Raw genomic sequence first — 25,204 nt, forward strand, 5'->3', positions numbered from 1 at the left:
ACCATGCTTATCTCTAAATACAAAAAAAAAACTTAAATAGAATTGAAAACTTTTAAATAAACGCTAACAAGTGAATTATAAATCTAAACTATTGCCTATTATAGAACAACACACGACTCACAACTATATACTATTACCGCTCTAACACCCCAGACGCATTTTTAACATAAATGACGTGTAAACATCCATAAATAAAACAACATTGATTTGCCTTTGAAATCGAAAAATAATTAAATAATAACAATAAACAATTATTAAACCCTAACTTGCACTTAATAAATATCACCGATGCTAATAACTACTTTACTAGTCTCCATCACTTTTATTATAATTTTATTGGCTTTTTTAAGGACACGCTATCAACCGCCTTTAAAACCGGGTACTTTTTAAGTTATAACTAATTAATTATAAAATAATAATTAATTTAATTGTCTTTTCTTTTTCTACATTTTAGAGAAACCACTAGATTGTGACAAAAACAACAGCAGAAGCTCTTCTACGAAAAGCATAAAAAGAGTACAATTTTCCAGTGATAGCATTAAGGAATCACAGACAATTTGTGATAATTTAAAGAATTGTTCTGAATCAGAGCAGGATCTTGCAGCGACTAATAATAATAATATTAACAACAACAACAATATGAGTAATACTAACAACGATAGACCAAGTTTTTTGGTAAGTTTATTATTCATGCTCCAAAGTGGTTTTCTTGATCTTTAGTAATATAAAGTTAATTTTGTTCATTCTTAAATTTTACCCTATTAACAAGGTTAGCAAGATTTTGATTTTGCCGGATTTTTTGGCGCAACAGTTAACAAGTAAATTTTTTTAAAATTCTTGCTAACTTTGTGTTTGCTTTTTTTACTTTACTAAAGATCTTGAATACTTAATCTATGCTTTAGTTTTTTTTTATATTATAAATTCATGTTTATGTAGTGTTATTATAAAAACAATTAAAATTTTTGCTTGCTTTCGGTTTTTCTTTTTTTGTTGATAATTTCAACTATGACCAGCAGTTCTTTTCCTATTAGGCATTTGCAGAACGCGTGACTGAAATTTTAGTGTGTTTTATTGGTCAGATAGGTTATCAGGTTTAGTATAAATTATACTTAATGTTATTGAAGAGATTTTAGCTAATTGAAGATGTTGAGATTATTTAATGGTCGTTATATATTATGTAGAATTTTGAAAGTTTAATATTACGTCTTAAATAGTTGGGACTAAGAAAGGTGTTATTAAGAAAGAAGTTTTATAAGTTTACAATTATGTCAAATATCTCGTTCCCAGGACAATTAGATCTTTGCTCCGGAACGATTGTCACTGAGTGGGCACTGTAAAGTCTAGTCCTGGAATAGTATAATGGATTGCCTTATGGCCAACAATACCATGAAACTGAACTGTATAGGCGCAGTCTAAGGATACTGACAGGGATCTTAACGGTGAATTACTTAATTAGGTCCTTTGTTAGTAAGTGGGACTGTTTCGCATATCCGGACTATTACAGGATATACGAAGATGCTGAGGAACTAGAGACGATTGAGAACATAATTTGCCACTGTCCTTGAATACAGAATCTGAGGTTGAAATGGTTGTGAAATTGATTCCATGGCGAGATCGGGGAAATTGCGGGTCTTAGCCCCCACAAACTACTTGGGTTTTTTATAAGGAACCTCAGATTACCTCGACTAATACTTCTAAACTTAAATCACAATCGAACTGTTACTACAACAACATGTAAAAGATCTAATTTCTATCTAACCTTTTTAATTGCAATTGGTTTTTGTTTTAAACTGGATCTTTAAAGGAAGAAGAAATAAAGAATTTACTAAAGAGCAAAAGGAAGTAGTATTTACTATTTGAAAGTGTTAAAAAAGATCTTTCGTAGCAGTGCATTTAGCGCAGAGTTTACTTTACAGGATTGTTCTTTTTAAAAGCCATGCTTGTAGTTTTTTAAAGGACTTCTGCAGAAGTCATTATAATGTTAAAGAAGTATAATGTACTATTTTAAAGAGCTAAGAAAGGCCTTTAAAAGCATTGTAGTCATGGCTTTACTGGACTTCAGCCGAAGTAATTTCAATGTTGTTTCAAGAAAAACCACAAAGAAAGAACTTGCCATGAAGCAAAATTAAGTAAAATATACTATTTCCAACTTGAGATAATGATATTTATTCTCTATCATCATGAGTATGAAATTTTTCTCAACATTATCTCTTGGTCGAAAAAACAAACAATCTTAGAAATAGGGTGTCAATGAATTTGACTTAAAACTGATTTGTTAATGGGAGTAATATTCTTTTAATGGTTCATGGTCATGGCTTTTGAACAACTCTTACAGAAATCATATGTATATTCTTAGTAGGAAGTAATTTTAATGGTATTTCTTTTTAAGACAAGATTTTCAATTGTGTAAAGCTGACATCACGTTCCCTACTTCAGATAATGATACACTATCATCATGAGTATGAAATATTTAGGCATCATTATCGTCTCTTAGAGGAAAAAAACAATCTTATGGAAGGAATGTTGTTTTAATAATTCATATTCAGGGCTTCAACACGTTACTAAATGTCTCACAGCTTGAGGTAATGTTGTCCATCACTTAGTGAGAAAAATTTTCTTATAGAAAAGAAATCAGTGGTATTCTTATTAGATTTCTATAACTGAGGTGTCGTAAGAACTTTCGTCTAAGGTACCAGTCAAGAAAACTCTTAATAGCCCTTGGTCGGATCTTGCATCTATAGATATCGTGATTAGATCTAAAGTTTTCTGAGTTTTCGTAATAAACCTTTACTCTTCGGGTTGCTTTGCAGAACCTAGAAAATCTTTCTCTTAGAAACTGTTTTCTAACAATCATCATGAAAAGTTTCGTCATGATTTTAGAGACAGACATATTATTTTGCAGTATTAGCTTAGAAAACACTTCTATGGCAAATCTTGTATACCTGGGAATAGTCTATCAATGTACGATCGATCTCTTAGGCGAAAGTTATGATAGAACCCTTTTGTATTAGATGTTACGTAATTTCTAACAGACTTCAACTCGGTCTCCCCTTAATGATGATCTACAATGAAAACCTTTGCACCTTTCATTTCGGAGGGCATTATTTCGGGCCGTTTGGTAACCTCACTGGGAATATCGTAAATAAAATATTGAAATTTATCAATAGTTCAAGAGGTGTCAAAGAATCCTCATGACTTGTTTCGTTTGTTTCACCTTGTGGCTGATGTATTTGAGGTGATAGGAAGTTTAATTGAAGTAAAATCTAACGCTTACTTTGTTGAGGTTTAAACTATTTAATCGTGTCCTTTATATTTGTAACTAAAACAATACTTACTACACTGCATGTTATTTAAACAAAATTCAATTAAAAACATGATATAATTAATCCCAATAATAACTAATAGTTAAACAATAACAAATTATTTCTATAAATCACTCAATATAAAACTAGTATTTTAGTTTTTTAATCAAAACAAATTTTTGATTAGTTCTCCCTACTAAGTAATACATAGCAGTCTATTATATTCTTAGTAATATCTGAAATCTGTTTATGAAGATATATGTTTTATTAAGGCTATGGGTTTAATACAGGAATATTACTTAAAAACTCCTAAATATGCATAATAAACAGTAATTTCAACAAAAAAATATTACTATATTACAGGGAGGCTTGTTTAAGAAATTTTTTTTCGGCTCCACCAGAGAGCTAGGTTTAAGTATCAATAAAGACAAATTTATACAAAAAAGACAAAACTTATTAAAGAAATAAAGTCATACTGCATAATTTTTTTAAGAAACTAAAATAATTTAATAAATTTGTTGTAATATTAAGTTAAACTACATTTTTGGCCTATTTTTTTGCCATAAACGGATTTTAAAAATGTTTAAAATTAGTTTAAAAATGTTTCTTTATTCTAATTTTAGGTCGGTGATGAAGATGTTATTAATGGCTTGGAGGCAGCCGAATCTACCGATAACTTCCCCCAAAAAATAGAAAATGAACCGCGTCCCAATGGTGACATAGCTGAAAGAAGAAAACGTTTACGGTAAGTTTATAAACACAAACAAATACTATTTATAAACAATTGATAAACATTCTCCATCTAAACACCACAACTACTGCGATCTTAGCAAACAGGTGATATTAAAGAAAATAAAAAATAAATAAACATGCCGCCATATACATGACTACGTCATCAATTAAAAACCACCATGTGTAGTATGCTTCATTGTAAATAAAACCAAACATTCTTATAAGTATATAGTATCGTTCTCTCACAATAATAACAAAAACATTTTAGAAAACATCTACTATACGTCAAAAATATCGTACGATTTATACAATATAAACAATTTTATATACATACATGTACATATGTATGTAAGCATGTGGGCACAATATTTACACATACCAACTGTGGTAAATCTGGTGGGTATATTGGGGGCATGTTGTAGCAATGAATTTAGTTGGATACAAACTTGTTAATGGGGGGAAAAAAGTTAAGTACTTTTAGGCAAACTTTTTAAATTACAAAAGATTTTTATTTATACGCTACTTGAGTAGAGTTTGATTAAAAATTTTAAGGGTTTGTTATGATAATTTTTAAGTGAAAACTTTTGTATAACTTTTCACAATTAATTTAATAAATTAATTTATTGTTTTCTAATTTAGTTGTTTTTTAAACTTTGAAAAGTTATTTTGTAAGGAACATTTATTTCTTTATATATATTTTTAATATGAAAGCAGAGGAGGATAATAAGTTTTCCTTTTTAAAACTTTTTAATAGGTAAGATCGGTTTTATAAAATGTGATAAATTCATTTATTTTAATAAGAAATTATAAGTGGAATCATATTAGAGAGAAGAATCAAATTAAAGACGATAACTTTCTTGACCATAGTTTTGAATTCGAATTCTTAAAAAAACACATTAAAAAAGTTGAATTTAATATTTCTTAAAAAATTTTATTTTGTTTGAAAAAAAAAACCAACAATCGACAATAGTTCCTAAAATAAGCGTCAAATAAAAAAAAACTAAAGTTATTCAAGCAAAATATGAACTAAAGTGGCAATTGAGCTAGATTTCTTCTTAAAAAATTTTGAAATTTCTATTTATTCATGTAAAATATGCACTAAAAATACAATTCAGCAAGACTTTTTCTTAAAAATCGAAAGATTTTATCAATTCAGCTACTTTAGTAGCAATTCAGCTAGACATTTTCTTATAAATTTTTAAGATTTTTGCAATATTCTTGTAAATTATGAAATGAAATTACAATTCAGCTACTTTAAATCTAATCCAGCTAAATTTTTTCAGTAATCTTAAGATTTTTATTTCATGATTATGATGTTTTTACTTTATTTCTTTACCTTACCCACTAAAATTGTAATTCAGCTACTATAAATTTAATTCAGCAAGGCTATTTTTAGAAAATTTTTATAATTTTCTTATAAAATATAAACTAAAATTAATATTCAGCTGGTTGAAAAGCAATTCAGCTAGACTTTTTCTTGCAAAGTCCTAAGACTTTTGCAATATTCTTATAAAATATAAATTAAAACAACAATTACATTTTCTTTGAAAAACTTGAATTACAATTCAGCTGATCTAAATGTAATTCAGCTAGACTTGTTCTTAAGTAATTGTAAGTTTTTAACATAATTTTTAAAGATTGTCAACTAAAATTGTAAATTCTTTATTATAAATATAATTCAGCTAGACTTTTCTTATAAATTATAAACTATAATTACAATTCATCAGGTTTAAGTGCAATTCAGCTAGAGTTTTTCTTAAATAACATTCATATTTTTACTTTATTTTTTTATAAAATTGTAATTCAGCCAGACTTTTTGTTAGAAAATCTTTAAGTTTTTGAAAATTTTAAAAACTTAAAAAACTTAGTTCATATAAAATATGAACTAAAATTACTATTCATCAGGTTTAAATGCAATTCAGCTAGATTTTTCCAAATAAATTCTTAAGACTTCTACAATATTCTTATAAAATATAAAATAAAATTTCTATTTAGATATTTTAAAAGCTATTCAGCAAAAATTATACATTATTCCTATATAATAGAGACTAAAAATGTAATTTAGCTAGTTTAAATTTAATTCAGCTACACTTTTTTGTAAGTAATCTTAATATTATTACATTATTTTTAAAAATTGTCAACTAAAATTACAATTCAGCTGCTTCAAATGCAATTCAGCTATGCTTTTTTTATTAATTTTAATATTTATACTTAATTTTTATAATTTGTCAACTAAAATTGTAATTCAGCTAGACTTTTCTTAAGATTTTTATTATATTTCTGGAAATTGTTAATTTAAATTGTAATTCAGCCATTTCAAATGTAATTCAGTTACAGTTTTTCTTAGAAAATTCTTAAAATTTTTCTTATAAAATATGAACTAAAATTCCTATTCGGCTAGTTTAAGTGTATTTTGGTATAATTTTCAATGGTTCTAAAACTAGTAATTAGCATCTCTACGAAGCTGCTTCTGTGAAAGTATCGAATTATTTTAATTTAATTTTCAGATGAATAAACTTGGTGCCGCCAATATAAGTACTTTTTTATATCCCCCATTAAGCAACACTATTGTTTACTATTATTTAATTTAATAAACCGCAATAATGAAAAAAAATATGAATGAAAAAACATGTTTCGACTTATATTTACATAAAAGAGATTCGCAAAATTACTCTTAAAATCAACATAAACTTAAAAATATAACAGAAACATAAAGTTAAGCAAATTGAAAATAAATATTATACCTTTTGGCTATAAGGAATGTTTAGTGTTTTAAAAATATTCTAAAGGTTTTTTTAATTGTTTTTAAATAAACAATCTCTCACTTTCTCTCAGTGCGCAAACAATAAACGTGTTTATTTTGTTTGGTAGTACGCTGAAAAATAAACAGAATAGACCTTTTCAACGGCGTATTAACTTATTTTGATTTTTTGATTTAAGCTTTAGTAGTATTTTCGACGTTGCTGGCTTTACAACGTAAAATTTTCAGTTGTCTTTTCTAACGATACTTGACCAATAAAGAAAATAAAAGCTATATAATTAAAACGGTTATTTATATTTTGTAATAGTAGTTATTATTAGTGTTAAGCTAGTTGTTGTTATTGGATTTTTCTAAAGAAAAATTTGTTGTTTTTTTATTGTACATATATAACAAACAAAAAGTTATTTAATATTTCTAAAAGTGCTGTTAATAATTAATTGTTAAACTGTTTCTGTTACTTTTTGTGTTTTTAGTAGTTTGCATACTACTGTTAATAATAATGCTAAAAAGACGTGCCAGTAAACGTTTTGTACTTGTTGAAACCGGTGAAACAGAAGGCTCGGGAAATACTAATAACAATTCTACAGCTAGTGATAGTGTAACTCCAGATACGACGTCATTAAATAATAATCAAATTATGGATCCAACAAAATTGCTACAAGTTAATACAGCAAATACCCCAAGTTTAAAGTAATAATTTAAGCTAAATTAAGTGACCTTTTATCATTATAATAGTTTTATACATATATTTATATACAATTTCATTAATTAATAACGTTTACCACGTAATTGGAATATGGTTAAAACCAAAAGCTATGGCAAAATATGACGTACGGTGGTTTAAACAAACAGACAGTTAGTTAAATAGACAGCAGCTAGTGGTTTTTTGTTTAAAAATATACTTGCACATATACACATACAAAATTTATTTGTTTTGGCCACAATTGAAAACAAGGTTGTTGTTATTGTTACCAAGAACAATAAAAAAAAAACTTAATACTATCTTGCTTTCCCAACAACTTTTCTTGTCAACAAAACTCAGCCTCTTTTTTAATAAATTTAATTAAGAGAAAGTTGTACTAACAGTTAGGCTTAAAAATTGTTTTTATAATAGCCCTTAAAAAAAAGTACTGTTTGTTTAAAAAAAAGTACTTTTTAGTCAGCAAAAAATATTGTACAGAAGGAACACTGCAGTTTGTTTATAATTAAAATTAAATTAGCGTTTAAAACATTTTTAATAACCAGTTTTTAAATGGTGGAAAATTTTGAAATTATTTATTAAAAGTGTTAAGTTTAAAGTGGAATTTTGAAAAAATTTAAATCTATCTGTCTATCCATCCATCTATCTATCTATCTATCTATCTATCTATCTATCTATCTATCTATCTATCTATCTATCTATCTATCTATCTATCTATCTACCTATCTATCTATCTATCTATCTATCTATCTATCTATCTATCTATCTATCTATCTATCTATCTATCTATCTATCTATCTATCTATCTATCTATCTATCTATCTACCTATCTGTCTATCTATTTATTTATCTATCTATCTATCTATCTATCTATCTATCTATCTATCTATCTATCTATCTATCTATCTATCTATCTATCTATCTATCTATCTATCTATCTATCTATCTATCTATCTATCTATCTATCTATCTATCTATCTATCTATCTATCTATCTATCTATCTATCTATCTATCTATCTATCTATCTATCTATCTATCTATCTATCTATCTATCTATCTATCTATCTATCTATCTATCTATCTATCTATCTATCTATCTATCTATCTATCTATCTATCTATCTATCTATCTATCTATCTATCTATCTATCTATCTATCTATCTATCTATCTATCTATCTATCTATCTATCTATCTATCTATCTATCTATCTATCTATCTATCTATCTATCTATCTATCTATCTACCTATCTGTCTATCTATTTATCTATCTATCTATCTATCTGTCTATCTATCTATATATCTATCATTCACAATTAACTTTACAATTTTAATAAAAGTTTTAAATTTTACTCAAAACTTTTTTAACCAATTAAAACATTATTGCGCTGTTCTTAACTTGAAACATTACTTTGCATACTTCTAGGTGTTTAAATTATAAATTCGAAAAAAAAAAACTAAAATTTTCTAAATAATCAAAATTTTCACTCTGTTATAATAACCTTAACTGATAAGAAAAACATTTTATAAATACTTCTTCATAAGATCCATTGGGAAAAACGTACCATTTCTTTCCACAATAATAGTACTACACCAAAGTTTGTCTCTCCTACTCTCCTACTTTTTCTCTCTATTATAGACCTTTTCTTTTACATTTAAAAAATTTCTCATTTCTTTGTTTCCTCATTGTTTGTTTTGATTGTGTCACACCACCGCTAACCAATAAATGAAAAAAACGAAAGAAAATTTAACAACAAAACTAAAATAACGATAATCACTTCACTTCCATTTTGTTATTCGAAGTGATAGGTTGTGTTCTAGGGAATTTTTTTTCGTGTGCTTTTCGGCGCCATTTTGATATACTAGCTTTTTGAATTTCCACGTTTGGATTAATTTGTGGAAAACTCCATAAGAGTTCTCGGTTTAGATATTATCAAGTGTGTCTTCTGATAGTAATAAAGGATGTGTGAGGAGGTTTCTTCAGCCTCTGGTGGACCAAATAGGTCCTTTGATGATTTTGTTAAGGTAAATGGATTGGAATCAGTGCTTCAACCCTTGTCTTTGAAGAGGAAGGCTGTTGATGAACGTGTTGCAAACACTACAGTCAAGAAGGCTTTGTCAATTGGAAACCTGGGGAAATCTGGTGAGTATTCTCGTGAAGGTGTCTTGGCGGTTACGGATGGCAACATAATTTTTGATGACGGAAATATCGACGGACGTACGTTATCTATGCCTGACATTTCAGGTGGTCATTCGTGTGATCCTCCCTCAGGAGGCTCGCAGTTGTCAGCGGGCATTGAACAGTCCAGCATTCGATATACTGATAATCATTTTGGGGAGTTTTTGGTCCTTTGTGACACCTCCCGATCCAAGGCCAAGAAGGATAGCCTGAGAAACTCTCTCTTTTTTTATGAGAGTATCAGGTCTTTTAATTTTAAGGGTATTTCTCTTATCTCCCATATTGGGAGAACTTTGTTTAGAATAAAATTTGATTCGGCAGCTGATGCCAATTTTTTTGTGTCCTATGACTTTTCCTTATTAGGTTATAAGGCTTTCATTCCCAGATCGTTTGTTTATTCCTATGGGGTAATCAGAGGTATACCCTTCTGGTATACTGATGAGTACATTAGGGAAAATGTTGTGTGTTCTGTTCCCTTGATTTCAGTGGAACGGTTTAGAAGTAAGGATCCGGACAAGGATGGGTCCACAATTCCAATGCTTTCTGTGAAGCTTGGATTCAACTCAGATGAGATTCCCACTTACATTGTATTGGATTATTCCAAGATTGAGGTTTCGATGTACTATCCTCCTCTTCGTCAATGTCACAAATGTGGCAGGCTCGGCCATACTGAGAGAGGTTGCCACTCTAAGGAGAGGTGCTTGAAGTGTGGTCGACCTGGTACTTGTAGTGATGGTTGTGGTGAACCCAGATGTTTGTTGTGTGGTTCGGTGGATCACATTGCCACTGAGAGATCAAAATGCCCTAAATGGATTCAGGAATTTGACATTTTAAAGATAATGACTCTGAAACGCTTGTCTAGAAAGGAGGTATATAACAGCTACGCTGTCAATTCTTTTGACCTTTATGATGGAATTGATGTAAATTTCCCCCCCTTGGGAGGTGTTCCTTCGAATTCCAAATGTGCGGAAGTTCTTGACAGGGACAAGGAGGTAGGTAAAATTGTGATGAAGAAGACCTTTAACAGGGTGGTTAAACCTAGGCCACCCCCTAAGCTCAATAAACCTATTAGGCAATTGCAACCGGTTAACACGGACCCTACCATTCCGATAATTCATAGGAAAATAGAAAGGGTTACTCAGTTTGAAAAGCTTGTCACGGAGATGACAAAGGTCATGAGAGATTATTTTGCTGAAAAGAGGGAAGCCTCTTTTATTAGAGTACTTGACGATTTCAAGGGTAAGATAAATGTTGCTTTATTGGACATGGACAGGGAAATTATTTCCTCGTCCAGTCGGCCTCTTACTGCAACACAATGAGGATCTTACAGCACAATGTACAAAGTTTAGCTACCAATAAAGGTTCGATCGAGTACTTTATTGATAAACATTCTATTGATATTTGTATTTTGTCTGAGATTTTTAATGTAGATGATTGTAATTCATCTAATAATATTTTGAACTTTAATATTTTTTGTAAGACCAGGTCTGATGGTTATGGTGGATGTGCCATAGCGGTCAGGAAAGGAATACGTGTCTCTAGAATTTCTTTTAACACAGATTTGGATATTCTGATTCTTAGAACTTTGAATCTCAAAAATAACCTGATTCTTGTTTCTGTCTATCTACCACCCAATCGTTATGGTAGCATCCCTATTGATACTTGTCGTTCTGAGTTAAGTAGGTTGTTTAATTTTGTAGCTAGTTTTGATAATGTTATAATTGCAGGGGATTTTAATGCTCGATCTACACACTGGGGTGACTACCATGACTCTCCCAGGGGCAATCTTTTGTATGACATTTTGTCGTCCTCGTCTTTTATGTGTCTCAATGACGGTTCTCCGACCTTTCTTCCTAATCTTCAGTCAACGAGGGGTACAGTTCTGGATCTTAGTTTTTCTAATTGTAATTTTACAATTTCATGGAAAACTGATCCAGTATGGTTGGGCGGCAGCCACCATTATCCTATAATAATGGATATTGATTCCTCATCTCCACGACCTGTCTCTTTCCTATCGAAACGAAGACTCCTTTCGGACTTGAATTCCACTTACTTATCTCCAGATTTTGATGACATTGAGAATACCTTCAGGTCCCGTATATCTTCTGCTACGGTCAGGACATCAGAATCATTTTCACCCAAATCTTGGTGGAATTCGAATATGTCTGTATTGTTTCGTTTGCAAGTCGCGGCTAGGAAAAAGGCTTCAAAATATCCCACTCCTGCTAACTTGGAGGAAGCCTCCTTAGCTTTCCTTAATTGGAAGGATGCTGTCAGGAGAGCCAAATCTGAGTCTTTCCGTAGGAGATTAGAGGAATTGAACTTACAGCCGAACACCAGGAGTGCTTGGAAATTTGTTAACAATGTGAAGAACTCAGCCAGTTCCCGGACTTCCTTATGGGATGATGGTAACAATCTGCCCTTTCTGGAGCATTTGAGGGATCATGTTCCGGATAACACACTTTGTGAGTTTTCCAGGATGCATATTGGTCCTTTCACCCCCTTGACTAGATCTGAACTCGATTCTGTGCTTGATGGCAGAAAGGCCAATTCAGCGGGTGGCTGTGATCGTGTCACGTATGAAATGTTAAGATCTTTATCCTCATATTCTCGTGACTCTTTGCTTGTTGCATTCAATAGCTTCTTTTGTAATGGTATCATCAGACCATCGTGGAGAGACATTCGGATTGTGCCTATCCCCAAAAGGGATAAGGATCTGTCTCTTTATACAAATTTTCGGCCTATAGCCCTAATTTCAGTGTTCATGAAGACCATTAATCTCATTGTGAAGGATCGTTTGACGACGGTTGTAGAGGAAAGGTCATTACTTCCTTCTCGTACTTTTGCATACAGAAGAAATCATTCAGCTCCAATTTGTATAAATGAGATTCTTTTCAGGATTTCAATGTTAAAGGCACAAGGATTCAGAATTATTGCTGCTACAATGGATATTACGGCTGCGTATGATTGTGTCAATGTCAAAATTCTAAGACGTATTCTGATTGACTATGGTCTTCCTCTTGACATGGTTGACTGGATTATTTGTTTTTTATCTAATAGGAATTTATGTCTAGGCAATAGCTCAGTTAGGGTCTTTAATGGTCTCCCACAGGGAAGTTGTCTTTCACCCATTTTGTTTAATTTATATTCTTCATCTCTACATAGCATTGAAGATGAGAATACCCTGGTATATCAGTTTGCTGATGACTTTTTCATTATTTCCTTTGATTCATCTTTTGATGACGCTGTTGACAACTTATCGAGGAAGATTTCTGATTTTGCTGATATTTGTTCATCACTTAATTTCACTTTTAACATTCGCAAGACAAATGTAATGTATTTTGCTAAGGGTGGTCGCAAGGTTGTTGACATATCTGTCAATGGTCAGCGTATTGTCCAGGTTTCTTCTCTTAAGTTTCTCGGTAGGAGGATAATGAATAGCCTTTCTGTTAAGGAACACTATGATGCTGTATTGGACAACTGTTCTTCAGCTGTAAGGTTACTTAAGTGTCTAGGTGGTGTGAGGGGTGGACTTAGACCGGATATTGCTGTTAATTTTTATAAAAGTTTTATTAGGAGCAAAATTGAGTATGCCAGGACGACCACGGCTCATTCTCCACAGTACATTAATGGGAAAATTCAGTCTTTTCAGAATGCTACCCTGAGAAGATGTCTTGGTTTGACTCCATCCACGCCAGTTCATGTAATTTATGCACTAGCTTGTGAACTTCCAAACGATTTAAGAGCCATTTTTCTGACTGTGAAGGAACTTTTGCGTATTTCAATTTTCAATCCGTCACTTTTTGAACTCATCTCTGACAATAGGCATTTAAAGAATAGCTATTCATTTGTTTTTTCCAAGTTTGGTGATCTCCTTGACAAGGTGGGTAAGTGCAGTAAGTCATTGGTGTCCGAAAAGGTCACTTTTAGGATTGATCATCCCTTTGGCAAGAAGCAAAGTACTTACCCTTTGTCATCCATTCGTGCGTACTATGAGAGGTTATATTGGGAATATGAGTTTTCGGGTTACTCTATTATGGCCACTGATGCGTCAATATCAGAATGTGCTTCGGGTTTTGCTGTTTTTCTGGCATCTATTGATCGCTTTTTAATCTTTAGGAGTGATGTGAGATTGTCTTCTCTCTCTGCTGAGCTTGTTGCTATACGTGAGGCTTTATTGGCCTCTGTTTTCGACAAGTCTGAGCAGATCGTTATTTTTACTGATAGCAAAAATGCTCTTTTATCTATTTTGAATAATCGATGGCAGAATTGTTTGGTTTCTGAGATTATTCAGATAATTAACAATTCGGATATAAGGTCTATTCATTTGGTCTGGGTTCCCAGTCATGTTGGGATTTCTTTTAATGAGAGGGCGGATGAACTGGCGAAACTGGCCGTCGAAAATGGAGCCCCTGTTAGGGTTGATCACACGACAGATTGGACTGAAAGACTAATTTATAATGAATTGGTGAGAGAGTGGAATGTCTCTTATTCTGAAATATCTCAGAGTAAGGGGGGTTTCTTTTTCTCGTTGAACCCATCTGTACCGCTTAAACCCTGGTATCGAGGTTTCTCACTGGATCCTGGTGAGATTAAGATTTTGAACCGTTTATTATCAGGTCATGCTTATGACAGAAAATTTTTGAATATGATAGGGGTTGAGGATACTGGTTTGTGTGGTACCTGCAATGTTATTGAGGATGCCAACCATTTAATTTTTCTTTGTTCTAAATATAATGATTTTAGAGGAAAACACACTATTTTTGATAAATATTCTTGTTTATTTGACTTATTAAAGTCCTATAATAAAGAGGACTTTTATGGATTGATTAAGTTTATAAAGGAGTGTAAAATGACTCCTCTTTTGTAATTTTCAAAATTTTCTTTATTATTTTTATTTTATGCTCACAACCTTTCACGCTTACAGATGTATTCTGTGGAAGTGTATTTGACTACATTTGGTGGTGAATCATAAATTTCACCACAGTTTTTGTTATATTTTGGATTGTTATATTCGCGTACTTGTTAAGTTACGTGTTGTGTGATAACCTGGCAATTTGTGTGTTTATACACCGCCAACCTAAGAATATCACAAAAAAAAAAAAAATAAAATAACGATAAAACATTTTTCTGATTAAATATAATAAAGATTTTTATTTCTAAATTTTGTTTATTTTTAAATAAAACCTTTCGGGATTATTAAACAGCTGATGAAAAGTATAGAAAAATAGAAAAATAGAGAACCTACATAATTGTAATTTAAGTAAAAAGTAACTACAAATTGAATAGAACGTGTGTTTGATGCTATTATCGGAAAAACGAAATAAACGAAAATAAAAACGACAAAAACTAAATTACACAAGATTTTTCTTCTTTTGTTTTTCAAAGTGAAACCTTAATATTTTTTTGTAGTAATTTTTTAAATAAAAATATTTTATAATTTTTAATGCAATGTGCCGTGAGTATTAAAAAAGTTATTTTTTAATACTTTACCATAATATTTTTCTATACTCTTAAGGTAAGCTTTTTCCGTTCGAAATTGTCAACGACATATGCTCGTCATGTCACCAAAAATCTACTACAAAGCGATATACCACAATATGCCACAATACGAGATAGTCGTACCGGCTTTTATTCAAAACGTTCTTGTTTTGTTATTAAGCCGAATTATCTTAAGGAAAGGTATATTATACATCCTCCTCTTGACGTTTTATAAAAGTTTGTATGCATGTGTTTATTTAGAAAATAATCTTTTAAATAACGTTTACTAATGCTTTAACAAAAGGGGTTTTATTATAATTTCATAATGTAAATTGACAGATAGATAGATAGATAGATAGATAGATAGATAGATAGATAGATAGATAGATAGATAGATAGATAGATAGATAGATAGATAGATAGATAGATAGAGAGATAGATAGATAGATAGATAGATAGATAGATAGATAGATAGATAGATAGATAGATAGATAGATAGATAGATAGATAGATAGATATATAGATAGATAGATAGATAGATAGATAGATAGATAGATAGATAGATAGATAGATAGATAGATAGATAGATAGATAGATAGATAGATAGATAGATATATAGATAGATAGATAGATAGATAGATAGATAGATAGATAGATAGATAGATAGAGAGATAGATAGATAGATAGATAGATAGATAGATAGATAGATAGATAGATAGATAGATTGGAGTTTTTGGGTAATTTTTCCCGCTTAGAAACCCTTGTAAATTGTTATTCCGAGAATTTTTTTTTTTTTTTCCGCTTAGAAACGCTATTATTTCCCTTGGATAAGCACAAAATATCGACTCTGCTAGTGAGATCTAGAACTCTAAATTGTTTGCAGGTCATTAACATTATTTGTAGAAACTTAATAACATCATGAACAAAAGCATAAATTTATGATAAAAATCTGATAATTTTGAATTAAAATGAAAAAAAAAAAAAACATGCCCGAAACATCTCCAAATCCCACCTTAATTACTTAAGTACAACTAAAAACAATACAAAACATATTTTAAAATTCAGCAAGTAGAAAAAATATATAAATAATTCTCACAATTTTAATTATGTATGAACTTTTTTAAACAATTTTTAATTATACTTATAGACTTTGACCCACAGAACAACAGTAAGAACTTTGTCAAGTACCGCTCTCTCAAGTAGTGTTTAACGCAAAAAACCTGTTTATTGTTGTTATACAAATTTTGTTTCAAAAAACCGCTTAGTCATGTATTTGTCATTACATCAATCACCAAAAAAAAAAAAAAACTAAATTGTTAAAATTGAATGTTTAATGTATTCCTATTAGTAATAACAAAAACTTATATATAATTATGTTTGATATTTTCTCTTAAAGACCCAGTATGTCTCGTGGTACTGGTCTGGGACAAGACCGTTATCAAGATCGTGACTTTCACATTGCCACCACTGAGGAGTTTGTTAAGAAATTCGGCGGTACTCGGGTGATTAATCGTGTACTGATTGCCAACAATGGTATTGCGGCCGTTAAGTGTATGCGTTCGGTGAGACGTTGGTCCTATGAAATGTTCAAAAATGAACGTGCTGTACGTTTTGTTGTTATGGTCACACCAGAGGATCTTAAGGCTAATGCTGAATATATTAAAATGGCTGATCATTACGTCCCTGTTCCCGGTGGTTCAAATAACAATAACTATGCCAATGTAGAACTTATTGTTGACATTGCTCTACGTACTCAAGTGCAGGTAAACAATTATTTGTTTGTTTGTTTACCTTTTGTTTTTAAATTGTTTATTTTAATTACATTTAATATTAACATCGTATGATATTGTTCAATTGCTAATTTATTCCCCCTCTTTTTGTTATTATTTACCTTAGGCTGTCTGGGCTGGTTGGGGTCATGCTTCGGAAAATCCCAAATTACCTGAGTTGTTGCATAAGGAAAATTTGGTATTTTTGGGTCCTCCTGAAAGAGCTATGTGGGCTTTGGGTGACAAAGTCGCCTCTTCCATTGTGGCTCAAACTGCTGATATTCCCACTCTGCCCTGGTCTGGTTCTGAATTGAAGGCCGCATACAATGGCAAGAAAATTAAAATATCCAGCGATCTCTTCAATCGTGGCTGTGTTAGTAATGTTGAAGAAGGTTTGGCAGCTGTTAACAAGATTGGTGAGTTATCAACAACCAAATTGTCTCTTAAGTTCAATGCTAATTTCTTTCAAAATTTCCCTTAAAGGCTTCCCCGTCATGATCAAAGCCTCTGAAGGTGGTGGTGGTAAAGGTATTCGTCGTGTCGATACTGCTGAAGAATTCCCTGCTGCTTTCCGTCAAGTACAAGCTGAAATACCCGGTTCTCCAATTTTCGTTATGAAATTGGCTCGTGGTGCCCGCCATTTGGAAGTACAATTGTTGGCTGATATGTATGGTAATGCTATCAGTTTGTTTGGTCGTGATTGTTCTATCCAGCGTCGTCATCAGAAAATTATTGAAGAAGCACCCGCCATTGTTGCCCAACCCGAGGTATTCGAGGATATGGAAAAGGCTGCTGTACGTTTGGCCAAAATGGTGGGTTATGTGAGTGCTGGTACCGTGGAATACTTGTATGATGCTGAAGGCAAATATTTCTTCCTTGAATTGAATCCACGTCTTCAAGTAGAGCATCCTTGTACAGAAATGGTGGCTGATGTCAATTTGCCCGCCTGTCAATTGCAAATTGGTATGGGTATTCCCTTATATCGTTTGAAAGATATTCGTCTATTGTATGGTGAAAACCCTTGGGGTACTTCCATCATTGATTTTGAAAATCCTCCCAATAAGCCTCGTCCCTCCGGTCACGTTATTGCTGCCCGTATTACTTCCGAAAATCCCGATGAAGGTTTCAAACCCAGTTCGGGTACTGTGCAGGAACTTAACTTCCGTTCCAGTAAAAATGTTTGGGGTTATTTCAGTGTAGCCGCTTCGGGTGGTCTTCACGAATTTGCCGATTCGCAATTTGGTCATTGTTTCTCTTGGGGTGAAAATCGTCAACAGGCTAGAGAAAACCTGGTAATTGCCTTGAAAGAACTTTCAATTAGAGGTGATTTCCGTACCACAGTCGAATATTTGATTACCTTATTGGAGACAAACAGATTCTTGGACAATAGCATTGATACTGCCTGGTTGGATGCTTTAATTGCCGAAAGAGTACAATCCGAGAAACCAGATATTTTGTTGGGTGTTATGTGCGGTGCCTTACATATAGCCGATCGTCAAATCAGTGAGGCCTTTAGCAATTTCCAGACATCTTTGGAAAAGGGTCAAATCCAAGCTGCTAATGCTCTGACCAATGTCATTGATGTGGAGTTGATCAATGGCGGTATGCGATATAAAGTTCAAGCAGCTAAAAGTGGTGCCAATACCTATTTCCTTTTAATGAATAATTCATTTAAGGAAGTCGAGGTTCATCGTTTATCGGACGGTGGCATGTTGTTGTCATTTGACGGTGCCTCCTATACCACCTACATGAAAGAGGAGGTGGATCGTTATCGTATTGTGATTGGCAATCAAACGTGTGTGTTTGAAAAGGAAAATGATCCTTCTTTGCTAAGAAGTCCCTCGGCTGGTAAATTGATTAATTTGCTGGTTGAAGATGGTGCTCATGTTACCAAGGGCCAGGCTTATGCCGAAATTGAGGTTATGAAAATGGTTATGACTTTGACCTCGGTGGAAGCAGGTATTGTTACATTTGTAAAAAGACCCGGCGCTGTGTTAGATGCTGGTTCCTTATTGGGTCACTTGGAACTTGATGATCCCTCTTTGGTTACTAAGGCTCAACCTTACAAAGGACAATTCCTTCAACCTGAAAATCCTCCCCTACCAGAAAAACTTAATCGTGTGCATAACACTTACAAGTCCATTTTGGAGAACACCTTGGCTGGTTATTGTCTGCCTGAACCCTACAACGCCCAGCGTTTGAGAGATGTTATTGAGAAGTTCATGCAAAGTTTAAGAGATCCCTCTTTGCCTCTGCTTGAATTGCAAGAAGTTATTGCCTCGATTTCTGGCCGCATACCCATCTCGGTGGAAAAGAAAATACGCAAACTTATGACTCTGTATGAGCGCAATATTACCAGTGTCTTGGCGCAATTCCCCTCGCAACAAATCGCCAGTGTTATTGATTCTCATGCTGCCACTTTACAAAAACGTGCCGATCGTGACAATTTCTTCCTGACCACACAGGCTATTGTACAGCTAGTGCAAAGATATCGTAATGGCATTAGAGGACGCATGAAGGCTGCTGTGCACGAGTTGTTGAGACAATACTACGATGTAGAGTGTCAATTCCAACATGGTCATTATGATAAATGTGTGGGTTTGGTTAGAGAACGCAACAAGGATGATATGCAAACAGTGGTAAATACCATTTTCTCCCATTCCCAAGTGGCCAAAAAGAATCTATTGGTTACTTTACTCATCGATCATTTGTGGGCCAACGAACCTGGTCTTACCGATGAATTGGCCAATACTCTAAGTGAATTGACTTCCCTCAACCGTGCCGAACATTCTCGTGTTGCCTTGAGATCTAGACAAGTGTTGATTGCTGCCCATCAACCCGCCTATGAATTGAGACATAACCAAATGGAGTCCATTTTCTTGTCTGCTGTTGATATGTATGGTCATGATTTCCATCCCGAAAATCTACAACGTTTGATTCTATCGGAAACCTCCATCTTTGATATTTTGCACGATTTCTTCTATCACTCCAATCGTGCTGTTTGTAATGCTGCCCTTGAAGTGTATGTGAGAAGAGCATATACCTCCTATGAATTGACTTGCCTACAACACTTGGAACTCTCGGGAGGTTTGCCATTAGTACACTTCCAATTCTTGTTACCCACTGCCCATCCCAACAGACTTTTCTTGCGCATGGCTTCTGAGGGTGTTGAGAACGGTGCCGATAACTTGGGTACTTCCTATCTACGTACCGGTTGCATGGCTGCTTTTGATTCCTTCGAACACTTTGACATGTATTCAGATGAAATTTTGGATCTGTTGGAAGATTTAGCCTCTCCCGCTATGGTTAGTGCTAAAGTTTTAGAGGCTGTAGAGGCGGCCGACTCCATGAGTGATGGACGCTTAAGTACCTCCATTAATGTTTCGCTCTCGGACCCCATTAGTCGTGCAAATGCCGCTGAGGAGGCTAAATCCACAGAACCCATACACATAATCAGTGTGGCTGTACGTGAGACCGGTGAAATGGATGATGTACAAATGGCCCAAATATTTGGCAGCTATTGTAAACAACATCGCGATGAATTGTTCCAAAGAAGAATTAGACGTATAACTTTTGCCGCCTTGAAAAAGTAAGTTTATTTTTTAAAGTAATTAAATATTTTAATATTTAACAATGTTGTTTTTGTTCTAACAGACGCCAATTCCCCAAATTCTTCACCTATCGTGCCCGTGACGATTTTGAAGAGGATCGCATCTATCGTCATTTAGAACCGGCCTGTGCCTTCCAACTGGAATTGAACCGCATGAAAACCTATGATCTCGAGGCATTGCCAACTGCCAATCAAAAAATGCATTTATACTTGGGCAGAGCCAAGGTATCCAAGGGTCAAGAAGTCACCGATTTCCGTTTCTTCATACGCTCCATTATTCGCCATTCGGATTTGATTACGAAAGAAGCTTCCTTTGAATATCTACAAAATGAGGGAGAACGTGTTTTGCTAGAAGCCATGGATGAATTGGAAGTCGCTTTCTCTCATCCCTTCGCCAAACGTACCGATTGTAATCACATTTTCTTGAACTTTGTACCCACTGTTATTATGGATCCAGCTAAGATTGAAGAGTCTGTGACGAAAATGATCATGCGTTATGGCCCCAGATTGTGGAAGTTACGTGTCTTGCAAGCTGAATTGAAAATGTTGATTAGACAAAATCCTCAAGCTCCTACACAAACTGTACGTTTGTGTATTGCCAACGATTCGGGCTATTTCCTAGACATATCTATGTACACCGAACATACCGATAAGGAAACTGGAGTGGTGAGTTGTGGTTTTTAAAAACATTTAGAAGTGAACTAGAACAGCTGTTTTTTAACATTTGTTATTTTTGCGTTATTTCAGATCAAATTCAAGGCCTATGGCGAAAAACAAGGTTCTCTTCACGGCTTACCAATTTCCACTCCCTACATGACCAAAGATTTCTTGCAACAGAAACGCTTCCAGGCCCAAAGTAACGGCACTACATACGTCTATGACATTCCCGATATGTTCCGTCAAATGACCGAACGTCTATGGAAAGAATACTCCATGGCTCGTCCAACTATTGATGTGCGCATACCCGAGAAGATTTTAATGGAATGTGTAGAACTTGTTTTAGATGGCGATAATTTAGTCGAAATGAAACGTTTGCCTGGTGAAAATACTGTAAGTATTTCTAAGGAGGTTCTATCTGTAAAAATTGTTTGCTAATTTAGATTTTTCTCCCATTTAGTGTGGCATGGTGGCTTGGCGCATTATTTTAGCTACTCCTGAATATCCTGAGGGCCGTGAAATGATTGTTATAGCCAACGATTTGACTTACTTCATTGGTTCATTTGGTATACAGGAAGATATAGTATTCCACAAGGCCTCACAATTGGCTAGAGCTAGAAAAGTACCAAGAGTAAGTATTTATTGTTGTGTGTATTAAATTATATAAACTGATGTTTCTGTTTTTGTTCGATAGATTTACATTTCCGTTAACAGTGGTGCCCGCATTGGTTTGGCTGAAGAAGTCAAAGCCATGTTCAAGGTGGCATGGGAAGATCCCGAAGAACCCGACAAGGGTTTCAAATACTTGTACCTGACTACCGAAGATTACAGCAAAGTGGCCAATCTTAATTCGGTGCGTGCCATTCTCATCGAAGATGAGGGAGAACCTAGATATAAAATTACCGACATCATTGGCAAAGACGAGGGCTTGGGCGTAGAGAATTTACGCTATGCCGGTCTCATAGCTGGTGAAACATCACAGGCTTATGATGAAATTGTTACCATCTCTATGGTTACTTGTCGTACCATTGGTATTGGTTCTTATTTGGTGCGTTTGGGTCAACGTGTCATACAAATCGACAACTCACACATCATTTTGACCGGTTATGCTGCCCTTAATAAGTTGTTGGGCCGTAAGGTGTACGCTTCAAATAACCAATTAGGTGGTGTACAGATTATGTACAACAATGGTGTTTCGCATAAGACAGAGGCTTTAGATTTAGATGGTGTTTACACCATTTTAGATTGGTTGTCTTATATACCCGCCTATATTGGTTGTGATTTGCCCATTGTTGATCCCAGTGATCGTATTGATAGACCTATTGATTTTATGCCTACCAAAGCTCCTTATGATCCACGTTGGATGTTAGCTGGTAGAATAAATCCTGGTAAGTTTTGTTGACAAAATGTGAAATTTAAAGGATTATAATAATTTTGTTTTCTTTTAGCCAATGCCAGTGATTGGGAGAATGGTTTCTTCGATCGTGATTCCTGGAGTGAAATTATGGCTCCCTGGGCTAAGACTGTGGTTACAGGACGTGCTCGTTTGGGTGGTATACCAGTGGGTGTTATAGCCGTAGAAACACGTACCGTAGAAGTTGAAATGCCTGCCGATCCTGCCAATTTAGATTCTGAAGCCAAGGTAAATTTATAATGAATTTAAAACAAATAGTTTCCTTTTTTTAAACTTGATGTCTTGCCCTTAGACTTTGCAACAAGCTGGTCAGGTGTGGTATCCCGATTCTTCTTACAAAACTGCCCAAGCTATTAAAGATTTTGGTCGCGAAGAATTGCCCTTGATGATATTCGCCAACTGGCGTGGTTTCTCCGGTGGCATGAAGGATATGTACGAACAAATTGTTAAATTTGGTGCCTATATTGTAGATGGTTTACGTGAATACAAAAAACCAGTTTTAATCTATTTACCACCCAATGCTGAGTTGCGTGGTGGTGCCTGGGCTGTCTTAGATTCTCTAATTAATCCCCGCTATATGGAATCCTATGCTGATCCCGAAGCCAGAGCTGGTGTTTTGGAACCTGAGGGTATAGTTGAAATTAAATACAAAGAAAAGGATCTAGTCAAGACCATACATCGTTTAGATGCCACTACAATAGAGGTAGGTTTTTTTTATTTTTGGAAAAACTTTTCAAAATTTATAAAAATTTCGATTTCAGTTGAAAAAACAAATGGATGAAGCTTTGGCAGCTGGTGATAAGGCTAAGGCTGGTCAATTTGATGAGAAAATCAAAGAACGTATTGCTGCTTTGGTGCATGTCTATCACACAGTGGCTGTACACTTTGCTGATTTGCATGACACACCCGAACGTATGTTAGAAAAGGATTGTATTAGTGAAATTGTACCCTGGCGTGAATCGAGAGCTTGGTTATACTGGCGTCTACGTCGTCTCTTGCTAGAGGACTCTTTCATTAAGAAGATTGTTAAGGCACAAGATAATTTGTCGGTGGGTCAAGCTAAGGAAATGTTGAGACGTTGGTTGGTCGAAGATAAGGGTGCAACAGAGGTGTGTATTAGTATTTTGATGAAATTTTTTGTTTTTTTGCAATAATTTAAGTTTTTCTGAGTGTTTTTTCTTTACAATTTTGTGAAATTATCCCTTTATTAATGTCTTTATTTTTCTTATTAACTATTTTCAGTCCTACATGTGGGATAAGAACGAGGATATGGTACACTGGTATTTGGAACAAAATAAACCCGATTCCACTGTCTCCCGTAACATTAATGCTGTACGCAAGGATGCCATTATATCCAGCATAACAAAAATGCTAGAAGTAAGTTTTCCAGCTTAAATTCTGTCAATTTCAATAAAAACAATAATCATTCTTAACTTTTCTATTCACTTTCAAGGTTTGTCCCGATGTTACTTTGGATGCTGTGGTGGGTCTTTGTCAAAATCTAACACCTGTGAATCGTGGTGTTGTCGTACGTACTTTGGCCCAATTACAGTTAAATGAAGAGGCTGGCAATTCAAATAATCAAGGATGATATAGTTCGTCGTCGTCATCATCATCATCCGCCACAACCACAGCTACACCTCCTTTATTTTCCTATCATCATTATCATAATTATTAGATTTAATTACACTCTCTACACTCCTCTCTATCCAATACAATTATGTTTTTGTTAACTATTTTTTTTTTAACTTTGTTATTATGTAGTTAATATTTTTTTTTAACACAAAAATATTTAACCTACGTTCTAAAAAAACAAACCAAAAGCATGACGACTCATAAACACACTACATCAAACAATCGAACCACCACCCACCAACCAATCAATTTACCAAACTATATAAATGACTTTAAATAATACAAATTTCTTGTAGAACCATTCAATTGTTGTTATAATCTAATTTTCTTGATTATATTATATATATTTAAGATATTTTTTATAATTATTATTAATTTTTTACTAAGCATTTGTTATTTCTTTTTACCCTTCCCCCCTTTCCTCACTTTTAGAATTTAAATGAATTTTGTAAAGAAAGCTAAACTGAACTCTGAGATGCTTTAAAAGAAAATCAAAAGAAAAAAAAGAAAGAAAAAAACATTAAGACGATATTATTTTGGTTTAAAATCGTCGGTGTTGGTTAAATACATTTTACGCACATTATTTTTTTTAATTTTAATTATATAATAATTTCTTTAGTTAAATTTATATTATCATTTGTTTTCGCTATCGAATCTTTTTTAAATGATTTACCTTATAATTATATATATGTTGTACAATTGAGTATAAAATACTTTCCATTAGTCTATACATAACAGTTTATTGTAGAAAGCTAAGCTGTAATATTAAACAAACAAAAAAAAAGATAAAATTTATAAAAAAAATCTTATATTTTCAGGTATAAAAAATATAAATTTTGTAAAAATAAAAAAATATATGAAGAATATAGAAATATATTGTAAAAAAAATTTGGAAAAATGTGGTTTCAATCAAAAATATAAATTTTTCATCAAAAATAGGAACTTGTAAACAAAAATATGAAAAA

The 25,204-nt window shown here is 33.3% G+C and overlaps 1 protein-coding gene across 1 annotated transcript; it reads left to right on the forward strand.

Annotated features, from left to right (window-relative positions):
• Nucleotides 1–35: 35 nt before the first annotated feature.
• LOC119616108 (acetyl-CoA carboxylase) lies at nucleotides 36–25,034 on the forward strand. The gene is made up of 15 exons (XM_037972298.1): nucleotides 36–379; nucleotides 455–675; nucleotides 3,926–4,047; nucleotides 16,551–16,917; nucleotides 17,051–17,339; nucleotides 17,407–20,512; nucleotides 20,578–21,199; nucleotides 21,281–21,583; nucleotides 21,651–21,821; nucleotides 21,885–22,578; nucleotides 22,639–22,832; nucleotides 22,897–23,307; nucleotides 23,366–23,713; nucleotides 23,847–23,981; nucleotides 24,058–25,034. Exons 1-15 carry the CDS (start codon nucleotides 289–291, stop codon nucleotides 24,193–24,195), a joined length of 7,212 nt encoding a protein of 2,403 aa, XP_037828226.1. The 5' UTR covers nucleotides 36–288; the 3' UTR covers nucleotides 24,196–25,034.
• The last annotated feature ends 170 nt before the right edge of the window (nucleotides 25,035–25,204 follow it).

Source organism: Lucilia sericata, unplaced genomic scaffold (genome assembly GCF_015586225.1).
Source record: "Lucilia sericata isolate MDLA Ls3-8-SP2 unplaced genomic scaffold, ASM1558622v1 Contig000058F_arrow, whole genome shotgun sequence".
Taxonomy (NCBI): Eukaryota; Metazoa; Arthropoda; class Insecta; order Diptera; family Calliphoridae; genus Lucilia; species Lucilia sericata.